The sequence below is a fragment of the Lissotriton helveticus genome, chromosome 12 (assembly GCF_964261635.1).
Source record: "Lissotriton helveticus chromosome 12, aLisHel1.1, whole genome shotgun sequence".
In the NCBI taxonomy this organism is placed as follows: Eukaryota; Metazoa; Chordata; class Amphibia; order Caudata; family Salamandridae; genus Lissotriton; species Lissotriton helveticus.
In genome coordinates this window covers 562,234,236-562,250,437 of record NC_136073.1, presented here as the reverse complement: position 1 = coordinate 562,250,437, position 16,202 = coordinate 562,234,236, and the positions used below count along the sequence as shown (strand labels likewise).

Here is a 16,202-nt window from a genome sequence, read left to right as displayed (position 1 = left end):
TCAAACACGATGTATCTTTGCTCCGAGAACTGCTCCCTTTGCATTAGTAAGTCAGAAGGCTTTACTTGGTGGTGATAGAATTGGAAGTAATTGGTAGGATTGTATCAAATACATGCTTGCAAGTTTAGCAATTGGATTGTGCACCGTTGTGTTGAAGGCCCTCTCGACCTCATTCCCCAGGGACAAATATATAAAACAAGCATTTGCAATGCAATAGGTCTCGCATTAGGAAAGTTTGAGCTGTTGGTATTGTAAATGACAAATTTTATATTTATGTGTTGGTTTTGAAAATAGCGAAATTAATAGCTTTGTTATTTACAATGCCAATATTTTTAACTTTCGCAAATGTGACACCTATAGCATTTGTAATGCAATATGTGTTGTATTTACGTGACTTAAATGTATTGATATTACTAATAACAATGTAGCATAATTATGTGGCAATGAGTGGTATTGTGTGGAGTGTGTTGCATTCAGTACAGTGTAATTATGTGGTGTGTAATTATGTGGCACTGAGTGGTATTTGGAGTGTATGTTGCATCAAGTGCAGTGAAATTATGTGGCATGTAATTATGTGGCACTGAGTGGTATTTGGAGTGTATGTTGCATTGAGGGCTGTGTAATTATGTGGCGTGTAATTATGTGGCACTGAGTGGTATTTGGAGTGTATGTTGCATTGAGGGTAGTGTAATTATGGGGTGTGTAATTATGTGGCACTGAGTGGTATTTGGAGTGTATGTTGCATTGAGCGCAGTCTAATTATTTAGCATATAATTATGTGACACTGAGTGGTATTGTCTGGAGTGTATTTTGTATTCAGTAGAGTCTAAATATGTGGCATGTAATTATGTGGCACTGAGTGGTATTGTTTGGAGTGTATGTTGCATTGAGTGCAGTGTAGTTATGAAGCATAATTATGTGGCACTGAGTGGTATTGTGTGGTGTGTTGCATTCAGTAGAGTGTAATTATGTGGTGTGTAATTATGTGGCACTGAGTGGTATTTGGAGTGTATTTTGCATTGAGTGCAATGTAATTATGTGGCGTGTAATTATGTGGCACTGAGTGGTATTTGGAGTGTATGTTGCATTGAGTGCAGTGTAATTATGTGGCACTGAGTGGTACTGAGCGTATGTTGCATTGAGTGCAATGTAGTTATGAAGCATAATTATGTGGCACTGAGTGGTATTGTGTGGAGTGTGTTGCATTCAGTAGAGTGTAATTATGTGGCGTGTAATTATGTGACACAGTGGTATTTGGAGTGTATGTTGCGTTGAGTGCAGTGTAATTATGTGGCGTGTAATTATGTGGCACTGATTGGTATTTGGAGTGTATGTTGCATTGAGTGCAGTGTAATTATGTGGCTTGTAATGTGGCACAGAGTGGTATTTGGAGTGTACGTTGCATTGAGTGCAGTGTAATTATGTGGCGTGTAATTGTGGCACTGAGTGGTATTCTGTGGAGTGTGTGTTGCATTCAGTAGAGTGTAATTATGTGGCGTGTAATTATGTGGCACAGAGTGGTATTTGGAATGTATGTTGCATTGAGTGCAGTGTAATTATGTGACGTGTAATTATGTGGTGCGGAGTGGTATTTGGAGTGTATGTTGCGTTGAGCACAGTGGAATTACGTATTATGTGGAGTGTATGTTGTATTCAGTAGAGTGTAATTGTGTGGCGTGTAATTATGTGTTGGTCTGACTTGTTACAACCATGGCAAATCAATGTCAAGCTTTGAAAAATTGAATCCTTTCTTTGTCTAAAACATTTTAAAGGATGTGCTTTTAGTGAGACAACCAATTTATACTAATTTTACTTTTAGCTACATAACAATGTACAGTTATCGTCCGGGTTTTTCTTTAGAGACGGACTTGTCACTTTTTGCAGCTCTATTTACATATGTTGATTAACTATTTGTTGCTTTCTTCAAGCTCCCGAACTCAGAATACCATGTGAATGGGTGCCTTTAGAAACGGGCTCCACTCAGCCACTAATGCCGCAAACGTTTATCATGCCGGGTGGAGGGCCGTGGGCACAACTATTGCAGTAACAGAGTGCAGATCTAACCACTGCCACTTACACCCAAGGTCAGTACATGCTACACAGATACCTAGTAAGCGTTAGAGAACGCCCACCGCGTGCCCGGGCTACCCAAATTGCGTCCCATATGACAGCTAACTAACGGGCCTGCTGTCTAAAGGAAACAGATAACTCCAACCACACGCGGAGGCCCTGACCAGCGTTCCCTCCACGGATCCTTCATGCTGTCACGGTGTCACCCCCAAACCCCGGGTTAGCTTCCAAATTCGAAGGCGGGCAGCCCTTTTCGGCTGAGACGTGTAAAGCTAGCACACGTACCTGCACAACACCTTTGAAGCGCTACCTGGCAATCTATATTTCCCCCAACTCACTTAAACAACACCAGAAACGGCGTTGTGTCCTTTCCACGGACGACTTTTCTTGAGCATTCTTTCTAAGATGAGCACTGCCATCTGCAGAAATGGAGGGAACATCTGGAAGATATTCTGCGCTCCGTGACGCGAATGGGAGAAAGATGATGTTTTTTTAAGCAGAGAAATGGTGGGGAAATCCTAATAACTGTGAAAAACGCGAACAAAGCAACAAATACTCTCTCTAGCTACCTCAAAATATTGTGTATTCCGCACAAAAAGCCCGTGTTTCATTTTGCAAAGGCCCGCTCCTTCATTTGCCCAAATCAACTCGGCATAATAAAAAAAATGCATAAATACATAAAGAAATAAATCCCGCCTTCAGGTAAAGTCCGCGCTATATAAAAATGCATAAATAACTAAATTAATTAGTACCGCAAATCACCGCCGTCACTGTGCCGGCCTGCGACCAGGAAGTCAGGCAGGCCGGCGCGACAACAGGAAACAGGAAGTAGGAGGGCGGGAGCCTACCCCGCCTCCAACGGAAGAGCCGCGATGGGAGCCGCGTTTCAAGCACCGGAGCTGGCAGGAGCCGGAGCCGCGTTTCAAGCACCGGAGCTGGCAGGAGCCTACCCTGCGGGTGCCGAAGGAGGGAAGAAGAGTCCTGCTGCCGGGCCCTGCAGCTGAGGAGAGCCGCCGCAGGAATGAAGCCGGTGAGTGGGCTGCTGGGCCGGGGGGGGGGGAGCATGTGTGCGCGCGCGCGAGTGCGGGGGGGGCGGGCTGTGTATGTGTGTGTGCGTGCGTGTGTGTATGTGTCTGGAGTGCGTGTGTGTGACTGTGGGGGAGGGGGGGGTGTGAGCGAGTGTCTGCCGTGTGCCTGTATGTGTGTGCCTGCGTGTGCATGCGCTCGCCTGTGTGTGCGCATGCAGAGGGGTGGGGGGTGGGGGCTGCCTATATGTAAAGCGCTCTGATACCTGATTCGGTTTGGGGCTGGGAAAAAAAAAATAAAAAATGGCTGAGTTACTCTGCGCGGGTGAGACGCGCGCTCCCGCGGTGAAAACCGCGAAGGAAACGCTCGTCCACATCGGTGTCCACATTCCCATTAACGGGCAACAATAGTTGTCGAGCAGACACTTCGTCTGCTCGACCTAAAAACCATGTGAATCGGATTGCACATGTGAAGATATTGCCAATGTATACTCCATGGGCCGTATAGACGTGAAGTAAATGAGACCAGGGCCCGACAATCCAACCACTGTAATCACTTATGCAGAACACAACCAAAATATTGCTCTTTACCTTTGTCACATCTGCCCATTCAATTGTTGCCTTAAATAATGAAACTAACTGTTTACAATACACCAATCAGTGATGTTCTGATGACCAAATGTTTGTAGTTGTAGGTGAAGCTGTGCTATTGGTTAAATACAAACTAATCTGTAGTTGCATCCACAGTTCTGGAAACATACATCAAACATCTGCTTCTCAAAACGTGAATAGATCGACCCAAGAGGGCCGATGATTCTCTGGGATCCTGCAAAGCAGAAACATTTTAGAAAATATGGCCTTGGTTAAAATAAGTGTCGTCCTTAATGGTGCAATGAAAGACTTTCTAATAGTTTTTTACCCTCTCACTTATTATTTCTTCCCGTCATATAAGCAAAAATTGGTCCTTGGAATGAAAACAGCCATAAGGGATCACAAACATCAATCAGTACAATGACTGCTAAAAGATTCTACAACTCATATGTACCGAGTTGTGTACAGGTAAAATTAAAAACACCAACTATGATACACCAAGTTCAAAGTCCATGGACTCCAACAACAGCTACCTACAATGCAGTCTGGTAAACTGTAAAATAGACAGACTCCTGGCTCTCTGTCAATACAAACGGTTTTGAATTCATGATGGTAGTGAATATTCACATGCACAGCATAGTGAACGGGTCAGAAAATGTACACTATATGTGGTAACCTATAGGCCCGGGTTTTGAACTCCTCTCCGTTCGCGAAGTTTTCTGCACTCAGTGGAGCTCGTGGAGTGCAGAAAACTCTGCTCCGCGGAGTTTTTCCCCCCGATCTGCATAGCGCAGCAGATTTTTGTTCCCCGCTTGGAAGATAAGCGCGGACGGCAGCTTGAGGAACTCCGCAGAGTTTTTTTGTCACTTCACGGAGTTACACGTAGAGGAACTCCACAAACTCCGCCCAGACCTAGTAATCTACTGATGCTATGCACAGAAGATATACAGAAAGAGACTGAAAAACAGCCCATTACGTTATGAGTAGACAGACTGCAAGTTCACCCATTGGAACTCTTATATGCCTAGAAGGAAAAGGTTAATGTGGGGCAACAGAGTACTCGAGAAGAATAGTTGGAGTAAGGTATTCAAAAAATGGCTATGATTGCAGCACCTGACTATGTTACTTTCAGACTTTCCCAACTAACTATATAACGGAGGGCCTAAAATTGTGAGTCTCACTTCGGAGAACTATACCATGGTTTTCCACTATTTGAGATGCTGTCTGTGTTTCACAGCCCATTTAGAAGGACAATTAAAGGTCTTTTTCCCACAAGACACAGTAGAACCTAATTCACCTTAAGGTGCTTGATTGAAATTAGAGTGCAAATGCACTGATTGCCTAAAGAGGAGGAAACAGAGTGTAGGATATGAGAAGTAATTCACAGCAGTGCACACGTCTCATCGACCGCTAGTGGGCATCAAACAAGACCAGGCTGTCAAGAAGTTGTACAAATTCCATCGTCATTCACTCTTTGGTCTTACTATTGAGAAAAAGGTCACCACCATGTGCCAAGTGTGATCTTCAATTTATAGGAAGATTCTAAACAGATTCCAAAAACAAGTGGAGCTGGACTTCTGTGTGAACTGTGACAAAATAATGGACCACGATATACTGGAAAATGAGTTTTCTCTCAGCCTAATTGTAAGTGAGGAATATACTGGAACTGCTGCTGCTAGCTTTGTGGTTCACCACATTATTAGGACTAGGGATAGAAAAATAAGGAGGTTACTCCATGCTCAAAAACTTTGCTTGCACATGTGAACTTTGAATACAATTAAGAAAAGGTAATGGTTTATTTTCAACACTTACAAGTTATCTCCAAAGGACCCAGAGTCCAGGAATCCAGTAAGATTTTCCTCCTTCCCCTTAAGAACCTGAAAAGAAAAATAGGCACATTTATGGTCAACTTAATGAGCACATACTTCTTTCGTCAAGAGTAGTCTATACCTCTTCCTCTATACACACTGCTACTATTTGCACATAGAATAGACTTACAAATGACAACTGCAAATACAGTGACTTTTGAAATGTTCGAAACGCATGTATCATCTACTGCCAGGCTAGTATGACAAACCTTTTTCTCAAAAAGCTTCCTGATGTACGGTTTCCAGAAATGCTCCTTCACTCCTTTTGCTTCTAGAAGAATACCATCATGAAGACTGCAGAGCTTCTCAACAATGCAGGGGGGGTCCACGGCGGGCTTATAATCCTTAGTACGTAGTTCTTCAGGCAGACCTGCAAAGTAGGAAAACACACTCACTAAAGGAAAACCTGTGCTCATTTAACAATTTGAACATAGACAAAACCAGGAAGATAGCTCAGTGGATTAAGAGCCCAGTGCAGACCGTGTGTGACTTGTGGATCAAAGAAGTGGAATCCTACTCTCCAAATAGGTCTTTCATCATTCAAAGGAGAATACGAGATCTTCATTTTGTTAACAAGTTCTGAACTAAAGAGTGAGCACTGGGCAAAATGTGCCAGTGTGCTGTTCATCATCATTAAAGGAACAGTTCAGAAAATCATAACGCAATGATAAAATACTTGGGTAAAAATGTCTCAAAAGCTCAGTTGCCTAACAAAATCCCAACTACACATGCAATGGAGTGCGATATAAAAATGTGTAATAATAATAACAGTCATTATCTTAACACAACTAGTCAATTTTTCCCATTTAAAAAAAAAAGAAATATTGCACATATTTCATGAACCCTTTTATACCGAAGTAGTTTGGCCGGGGGGGGGGGGGGGGGGGGGGCAGGAATGCTGTTCAACAAATACACGTATTTCATAAATATTACAGAGTAAATACAGTTTCTAGTTGTCACCCTAGGAGAATTCAAATACATTTCGGAACATAGACACAGTTATGTAAACAAACTGAATTATCTCTAGACCCAACCAGTGAAAGAGTCACTAAAAACATGTGAACAAATACAGTGTTTAACGGTACCCCACTTACAAAGCATAGATTATTAGACATAAGCTAGAAATGAGTAAAGGCTCCTTGTCCCTGAAAACCGAAGATAGCCGATATATACAAAACACAAACATACCTTATTTCCCTTCACATTTGGTAGAGAAGCCCATACTGCTACCTTCACCTATGCATTTGCAAAATGTGAATATAAAACGGCATAAACTGCAGAAAATATAGGGTTTCAAATCAAGCTTCAAAAGCTTTTTTGAAAAAAAATGCAAAAGCAGCACTGCTGACTCAGTGGGAACTTTTCCTGTATAATTGCTCGCACATGTGCTTATCAAGTTCCTTTCCAGCTCCTTTTCTGTGCAAGATGTTGTGAAGTAGTCTGTCAACAGAGATTCCAAGACTGACGCGGAGAAGTTAAGGAGGCAATGAAAGCGCACTGGCCCTGTGAAATCTGAAACCTTAGAGCCCTCATGAAGTCAAAGACTTGCCATGGGCCACCATTCACAGCTACTATGGCAAACTACCGTCAGCAGACAGGACCAAAATGCTGGGGTACAGAAAGCAGATTTCCATTAGGCGGTGACTTAGAAAAGGAACAGAGGGTAGTTAAATGAGAAAAATAATTAATATCTTTATTAACATTTTTCGTAACACTGCACAAATATTTATCAGGACATCCTGTAAACGTATTCTTAACCATCAGGCCTTCCCAGGGAGTGGCATCTTACAAAGGAAAAAGAAGTACAGGGAGACAAGGAAGGAAAATGCATAAATAACTAAATTAATTAGTACCGCAAATCACCGCCGTCACTGTGCCGGCCTGCGACCAGGAAGTCAGGCAGGCCGGCGCGACAACAGGAAACAGGAAGTAGGAGGGCGGGAGCCTACCCCGCCTTCAACGGAAGAGCCGCGATGGGAGCCGCGTTTCAAGCACCGGAGCTGGCAGGAGCCGGAGCCGCGTTTCAAGCACCGGAGCTGGCAGGAGCCTACCCTGCGGGTGCCGAAGGAGGGAAGAAGAGTCCTGCTGCCGGGCCCTGCAGCTGAGGAGAGCCGCCGCAGGAATGAAGCCGGTGAGTGGGTTGCTGAGCCGGGGGGGGGGGGGGCATGTGTGCACGCGCGCGAGTGCGGGGGGGCGGGCTGTGTTTTTGTGTGTGCGTGCGTGTGTGTATGTGTCTGGAGTGCGTGTGTGTGAATGTGGGGGAGGGGGGTGTGTGTGAGCGAGTGTCTGCCGTGTGCCTGTATGTGTGTGCCTGCGTGTGCATGCGCTCGCCTGTGTGTGCGCATGCAGAGGGGTGGGGGGTGGGGGCTGCCTATATGTAAAGCGCTCTGATACCTGATTCGGTTCGGGGCTGGGGGAAAAAAACAAAAAATGGCTGTTACTCTGCGCGTGCGCGGGTGAGACGCGCTCTCCCGCGGTGAAAACCGCGAAGGAAACGCTCGTCCACATCGGTGTCCACATTCCCATTAACGGGCAACAATAGTTGTCGAGCAGACACTCCGTCTGCTCGACCTAAAAAAGGGGCGGGGACAACGTGGTCCCCGTTGCCGAGTCTTATCAATCCTGAGGGACCATTTCCCACAGGGTCCCAAGTTACTATAAAGAGAGAGCTTGTCATGCTCAAACAAGATTTATCTTTGCTCCAAGAACTGCAACCTTTGTATTAGTAAGTCAGAAGAATGTACTTGATGGTAATAGAATTGAAAGTAATAATTGGCAGGATTGTATCAAATGCTTGCTTGCAAGTTTAACAATTAGAAAAAAAAATTCTTATATAAATATATATATATATATATATATATATATATATATATATATATATATATATATAGTTAGGATTTTTTTCCTATGGGATTTTTGAAAATTCTATGTCGAATAACTTTGGCGTTTGAGGACAGAATTGGCTGAAATTTTCAGGAAAATGGAACATTTTGTTTCTGAGCAGCCCCTGAAAATTTGGGGGGGTTTCGTCAAGGGGGGGCCGAGAAAAAAGGGGGTCCCAAAACATGTTTTTCCCATGCAATTTTCCATAGGGCGGTTGGCCTCACTTTTAGCCTGAACGGCTGAATGGATTTACACCAAACTTGGCAAAATTGTAGGGACTGGTAGCCCGATGTGCCTTTGCTATGTCTCAAGATATAGGCTCCAGTGGTTTTTACGAAAATTAAATTTGAAAAATATATATTGGGCTACATTGGGCTATATATATGTTGGAGCCCAAATGTAGCCCAATGTAGCCCAAAGATGGCCACCAGAGACAAAAAAAACAAATGTAGCCCAAATATCAGCCAGATGTAGCCCAACTATAGCCCAATGACAGAATGTCCCAGAGTGTTCTAAAGAACAACTAGAGTGCTAACAGTCCTACTTATTACAAAGGTATGGCACACCTGAAGCCATCTTGATTGGAATAAAGTGGTAACTCATAAAACATTTAATTTAAAAAGGAGCAAAATGAGGGGGGTTCATTTTGCCATAGAAAGTATGATTAGCGAATATATGACGAAATCCCGCATACCATCAGTCCGCAAAAAAAATCCCGCATGTACTATTAGGCCGCAAATTAAAATAACGAAAACGTTTAGAACGAATATGCCTTTAGCATACACTAAACAACTAAACTACCTACCCTAAACCCTAAAACACTACCCCCAGCATGACCCTACACTACACAAACAGTACAACACTACCCTAAACCCTAAAACACTACCCCCAGCATGACCCTACACTACACAAACACTACAACACTACCCTAAACCCTAAAACACTACCCCCAGCATGACCCTAAACTACGCAAACACTACAACACTACCCAAAACCCTAAAACACTACACCCCAGCATGACCCTACACTACGCAAACACTACAACACTACCCTAAACCCTAAAACACTACCCCCAGCATGACCCTACACTACACAAACACTACAACACAACCCTAAACCCTAAAACAATACCCCCAGCATGACCCTACACTACGCAAACACTACAACACAACCCTAAACCCTAAAACACTACCCCCAGCATGACCCTACACTACGCAAACACTACAACACTACCCTAAACCCTAAAACACTACCCCCAGCATGACCCTACACTACGCAAACACTACAACACTACCCAAAACCCTAAAACACTACACCCCAGCATGACCTTACACTACGCAAACACTACAACACTACCCTAAACCCTAAAACACTACCCCCAGCATGACCCTACACTACGCAAACACTACAACACTACCCAAAACCCTAAAACACTACACCCCAGCATGACCCTACACTACGCAAACACTACAACACTACCCTAAACCCTAAAACACTACCCCCAGCATGACCCTACACTACGCAAACACTACAACACTACCCTAAACCCTAAAACACTACCCCCAGCATGACCCTACACTACGCAAACACTACAACACTACCCTAAACCCTAAAACACTACCCCCAGCATGACCCTACACTACGCAAACACTACAACACTACCCTAAACCCTAAAACACTACCCCCAGCATGACCCTACACTACGCAAACACTACAACACTACCCTAAACCCTAAAACACTACCCCCAGCATGACCCTACACTACGCAAACACTACAACACTACCCAAAACCCTAAAAGACTACCCCCAGCATGACCCTACACTACGCAAACACTACAACACTACCCAAAAACCTAAAACACTACCCCCCAGCATGACCCTACACTACGCAAACACTACAACACTACCCAAAACCCTAAAACAGCATGACCCTACACTACGCAAACACTACAACACTACCCAAAACCCTAAAACACTACACCCCAGCATGACCCTACACTACGCAAACACTACAACACTACCCAAAACCATAAAACACTACACCCCAGCATGACCCTACACTACGCAAACACTACAACACTACCCAAAACCCTAAAACACTACCCCCAGCATGGCCCTACACTACGCAAACACTACAACACTACCCTAAACACTACCCCCAGCATGACCCTACACTACGCAAATACTACAACACTACCCTAAACCCTAAAATACTACACCCCAGCATGACCCTACACTACGCAAACACTACAACACTACCCAAAACCCTAAAACACTACCCCCAGCATGACCCTACACTACGCAAACACTACAACATTATCCTAAACCCTAAAACACTACGCCCAGCATGACCCTACACTACGCAAACACTACAACACTACCCTAAACCCTAAAACACTAGCCCCAGCATGACCCTACACTACGCAAACACTACAACACAACCCTAAACCCTAAAACACTACCCCCAGCATGACCCTACACTACGCAAACACTACAACACTACCCTAAACCCTAAAACACTACCCCCAGCATGACCCTACACTACGCAAACACTACAACACAACCCTAAACCCTAAAACACTACCCCCAGCATGACCCTACACTAAACAACCACCACAACTCTACACTACACTAACACAACACTACACTACACAACACTACACTACACTACACAATCACTAACCCACGAAAAAATTAACACAAACCCACTTACCTCTCTCGTCATCATGGTTTTCGCAACGCAAATGCATTTACCATACATGCCTTTAAAACGTAATTCTTTGTAAAGGCATGCGCGATAAATGCACATGCGTTTTGAAAAAATGCGGGATAATGGTATGGGAGGTCAATGACCTTGCGGGATAATGGTATGCGGACTGAAAGTCTGCGGGATAAAAAATGCGGGAAAATGGCTGCAAACCATGATTAGCAGCAGACTTCCCTGGTGAGCACTAGCTTTACTACAGTGATCTAATGAGCAACTAGAGTGCTAACATTCAGAATTTATGGCAAATGTGTGACACATCTGAATGCCTTCTTGATAGAACCAAAGTAAACAAGCATTGAAAATGCAATAGATCTCGCCCTCGTTTAAGTTAAAGCCATTCTGTTTGTAATGAGGTGGCTTTTTAGCTTTGCTTTTATTAGCGTTTTTAAAACTTTCATGTAAATAACATGCATATGTATGCATATATGTATATGTATGCATGCATTTATATTTATATAGATATGCAGATTGTATATGTTTATATATGTATATTACCTACGGGCGATAGCCAGTGGGTATATATAGTTAGGATTTTTTCTCTATGGGGTTTCTGAAAATTCTATGTCTAATAACTTTGGCGTTTGTGGACGGAATTGGCTGAAATGTTCAGGAAAATGGCACATTTTGTTTCTGAGCAGCCCCTGAAAATTTGGGGGGGTTTCGCCAAGGGGGGGCCAAAAAAAAAGGGGGGTCCCAAAACGCGTTTTTCCCATTCATTTTTCCATAGGGCGGTTGGACTCACTTTTAGCTCTAACGGCTGAATAGATTTACATGAAACTTGGCAAAATTGTAGATATGGTTTGCCCGACGTGCCTTTGCTATGTCTCAATATATGTGCTCCAGTGGATTTTGAGAAATTAACGTTTAAAAAAATATATATATCTGTGACAGCGCTCCGGTTAGCGCCCCGGTTCGCGTACCTGACGCGTAACGGAACTTCGCGAAGCGAAGCTGATTGGCTCTCAGGTGTCTGTCAACATTCTAAACAGTCCGGAGCGGCCGCCATTTTGTCTCTCGGTACGATCGAGAGACAAGATGTGGTGAAAAACGAAGGGGGAAATGAAGGAAAGGGGGCAAGGTAAACCCCTCCTGACCCCCTAGGATTGATGAGGGGGATATTAAAGTCCCCCGCGATTTTTCGCGGTAGAGGCGCTTCCCGGTACGCGAACCGGGCAGCTAACCGGCAGCGTAACGGGAGTCCGCCATCTTGTGTTTTTGGAGCGTCCGGTTCGCGTACCGGGTAGCGTCCCGGTAAGCGTAACAAGGGGAAAACCAAGAGAAACAGTAAAAAAATAAGTAAGGGAATAGATTTCCAGCAAACTTGGCAAAATTGTAGGGACTGTTTGTTTGATGTGCCTTTGCAAGGCCTCAAGATATGTGCACGTGTGGATTTTGTCTAATTAAGGTTAAAAAAAAAATATATATCTGTAAGCGTGCTCCGGCACGCTTACGTTACGGGTTTTGTTTGCGCTGCAGAGCCGATACGTCACGGTTATGCGACGCGTCATGAGGCGTCTCACGTGGCTACGTGATACGTCACGTAATAAAGAATATATTTTACAGCTATAGATATTAGCTTTTAAAAAACCAATGAAATTCACTGAAAAAACCATAGGTTATAGACCATATATAGTTAGGAATTTGCATTTACAAAACCTTGAAAATTCACTGAAAAAACCATAGGTTAGAGACCATATATAGTTAGCTGGACATTTTATTGACATAAAACCAATGAAATTCCATATAAAGTTAGTTGCACTAACTATATATCGCGCACCCGCAATCCAATGCTGATGATGTCACATATTACATCATTCATGACATGGTCAGTGACATCACTGATGACATCACTGATGACATCTCAAATGACATCACTGATGACATCACTGATGACATCTCAAATGACATCACTGATGACATCATGACACACCAATACCAGTTACTACATACGCACTCACTGATTCCTACGTCTACACACACATTCACTCATTCACCCATACAATCACTCATACATACAGTCACTCATTATTACAACACTATCATATGCACTCATACACCTATGCAGACACTCACACACTGCCACTCATCCATGGAGTTACTCACACACCTAGTCAGTCCTGTAAAGAATCAATCACACTTCCATTTCCTCATCTATACAGTTAAACACAGAACACCATACTTCAGTGACATCACTGATGACATCACTGATGACATCTCAAATGACATCACTGATGACATCTCAAATGACATCACTGATGACATCATGACACACCAATACCAGTTACTACATACGCACTCACTGATTCCTACGTCTACACACACATTCACTCATTCACCCATAAAATCACTCATACATACAGTTACTCCTTATTACAACACTATCATATGCACTCATACACCTAGTCAGTCCTGTGAAGAATCAATCACACTTCGATTTCCTCATCTATACAGTTAAACACAGAACACCATACTTTTCACACATATACTAACACATACTTACTCTCTTATACAATCACTGATACAAGTACACATTGATATGCACAGAGTCACACACCTCCCAGCCAGCCACACACACACTCAGTCTTCCATACATCCACTCATTCTTCAATATGTAAAACATATTTAAACTTTACAAAAACACACAGACACTAGATGATGTCATCAGTGATGTCATTTGAGATGTCATCAGTGATGTCATCAGTGATGTCATTTGAGATGTCATCAGTGATGTCATCAGTGATGTCACTGACCATGTCATGAATGATGTAATATATGACATCATCAGCAGTGGATTGCGGGTGCGCGATATATAGTTAGTGCAACTAACTATATATGGAATTTCATTGGTTTTATGTCAATAAAATGTCCAGCTAACTATATATGGTCTATAACCTATGGTTTTTTTTTAATATATATATATATATATATATATTCTCACACAAAGTTCACCACACTGGAAGAAGCCACAAGGTGACTGTAAAATGTTCCGTTTATTTTCAGGGTACCTGCATTCCATGTAAATCACGAATGAACAAACTTCAGAGTTCAGACTGCCAGACCGGTTTCGGGAGTGCTTCTCCCTTTCTCAATGGCATGTTGTGAGTGGAAAAACGAAATTCACGTGCACCAATGCATTTAAAAGATCCTGCCTGCAGGATCTTTTAAATGCATTGGTGCACGTGAATTTCGTTTTTCCACTCACAACATGCCATTGAGAAAGGGAGAAGCACTCCCGAAACCGGTCTGGCAGTCTGAACTCTGAAGTTTGTTCATTCGTGATTTACATGGAATGCAGGTACCCTGAAAATAAACGGAACATTTTACAGTCACCTTGTGGCTTCTTCCAGTGTGGTGAACTTTGTGTGAGAATATATATATATATATATATATATATATATTTAAAACAAAGGCTCTGCAATGAAGAGGCACTCCACAGCAGTAAAGTTCCAACACTTTTAATTTTCGCTTAGAAGGTGAGTTTACATCCGTAATTAATTTCCTTTTCCTTCCGACGCGTTTCAGAGCTCAGCGCTCTTTCTTCAGGGAAATGAAAGCTGCTGCAAACAAGTCTCACGTGTTTTAAGGCATCTCAGTTGCCTGCTTAGTAGCGTGCATTGTGGGACTCGTATTCCATCCATGACCCTCAGTGGGTTCCGCAGTTAAGCTTCCTCTATTTTAGGAGATGACAGTGATTTATCTTGACCTCACTGTACTGAAAAAAGCCCCCAGTGGGCCCCGGCTTGTCCACATCACCTTCTTTAGTTTTCGCGCTGCTGTGCCATCTCGCTTTTGAAAAGTTCACATGCAGACGGCCCCACACTCCAGCGGCTCCTTCCTAATTAACATGGGTGGTGCTCCTTCCACGACGTAGCTGTCGTGTGAATATGTTTAAAACAAAGGCTCTGCAATGAAGAGGCACTCCACAGCAATAAAGTTCCAACACTTTTAATTTTCGCTTAGAAGGTGAGTTTACATCCGTAATTAATTTCCTTTTCCTTCCGACGCGTTTCAGAGCTCAGCGCTCTTTCTTCGGGGAAATGAAAGCTGCTGCAAACAAGTCTCACGTGTTTTAAGGCATCTCAGTTGCCTGCTTAGTAGCGTGCATTGTGGTACTCGTATTCCATCCATGACCCTCAGTGGGTTCCGCAGTTAAGCTTCCTCTATTTTAGGAGATGACAGTGATTTATCTTGACCTCACTGTACTGAAAAAAGCCCCCAGTGGGCCCCGGCTTGTCCACATCACCTTCTTTAGTTTTCGCGCTGCTGTGCCATCTTGCTTTTGAAAAGTTCACATGCAGACGGCCCCACACTCCAGCGGCTCTGCGAGCATTGCGGTAAGTAAAAAAAAATTCTTGCTTAATATTATCATGGGAAGTGGGTAAAGGGGTCATGGATCAGAAGTAATAGTAGTTGGGTGACCCAGAAGTTGTTTGTGGCTACTTTGGACAATTGTGATGGAAGGTGATCACCAAGGATGAATATGTTTCTATTCCTTTCAGTTCAGTGCCATAAAGAAATTGAGGAGGTCTTTGGAGACCGTGAGCAATTGAATTATGAGGATAAGGCAAAAATGCCCTACACGCAGGCTGTCCTGCATGAGATCCAGCGCATTAGCAACATTGTTCCTCTTGGAGTCCCTCACGCTACTTTGAAAGAGATCCACTTTTCAGGATATGTACTCCCCAAGGTAAGATATTGCAGTACTTGAGAATGTAAGTGTGAAGTAGACACTTGGTAGTAGAGGCCAGAGGCATAGATGATCATGTCAGTGCCAGCAACAATTCATCATTTTGATCTGTAAAGGTTCTCTTTATAAAAACATTAATTGCTTGATATTGTAATATTGACTCTGGGTTGGAGGATCACTATGAAATAAACTAGGATGAAAGTTAGAGAAAGGATGTTACAGCGCAAAATTCATCTTTAACCGCATAATCAAGTATGAGCCATCAAAACTAATCGTTTTGACATTGGATATGAACTGAAACTCCAACCTGC

General features: G+C 43.2%; 1 protein-coding gene across 1 annotated transcript in view; it reads left to right on the top strand.

Moving 5' to 3' along the window:
* The window catches only part of LOC144799179 (cytochrome P450 2J2-like), a 488,767-nt gene that overhangs the window by 419,199 nt on the left and 53,366 nt on the right, over nucleotides 1-16,202 (top strand). The window contains exon 7 of the mRNA XM_078670429.1: nucleotides 15,704-15,891. Within this exon, the coding sequence (XP_078526555.1) occupies nucleotides 15,704-15,891 (188 nt within the window). The remainder of the gene's footprint in view (nucleotides 1-15,703; nucleotides 15,892-16,202) is intronic.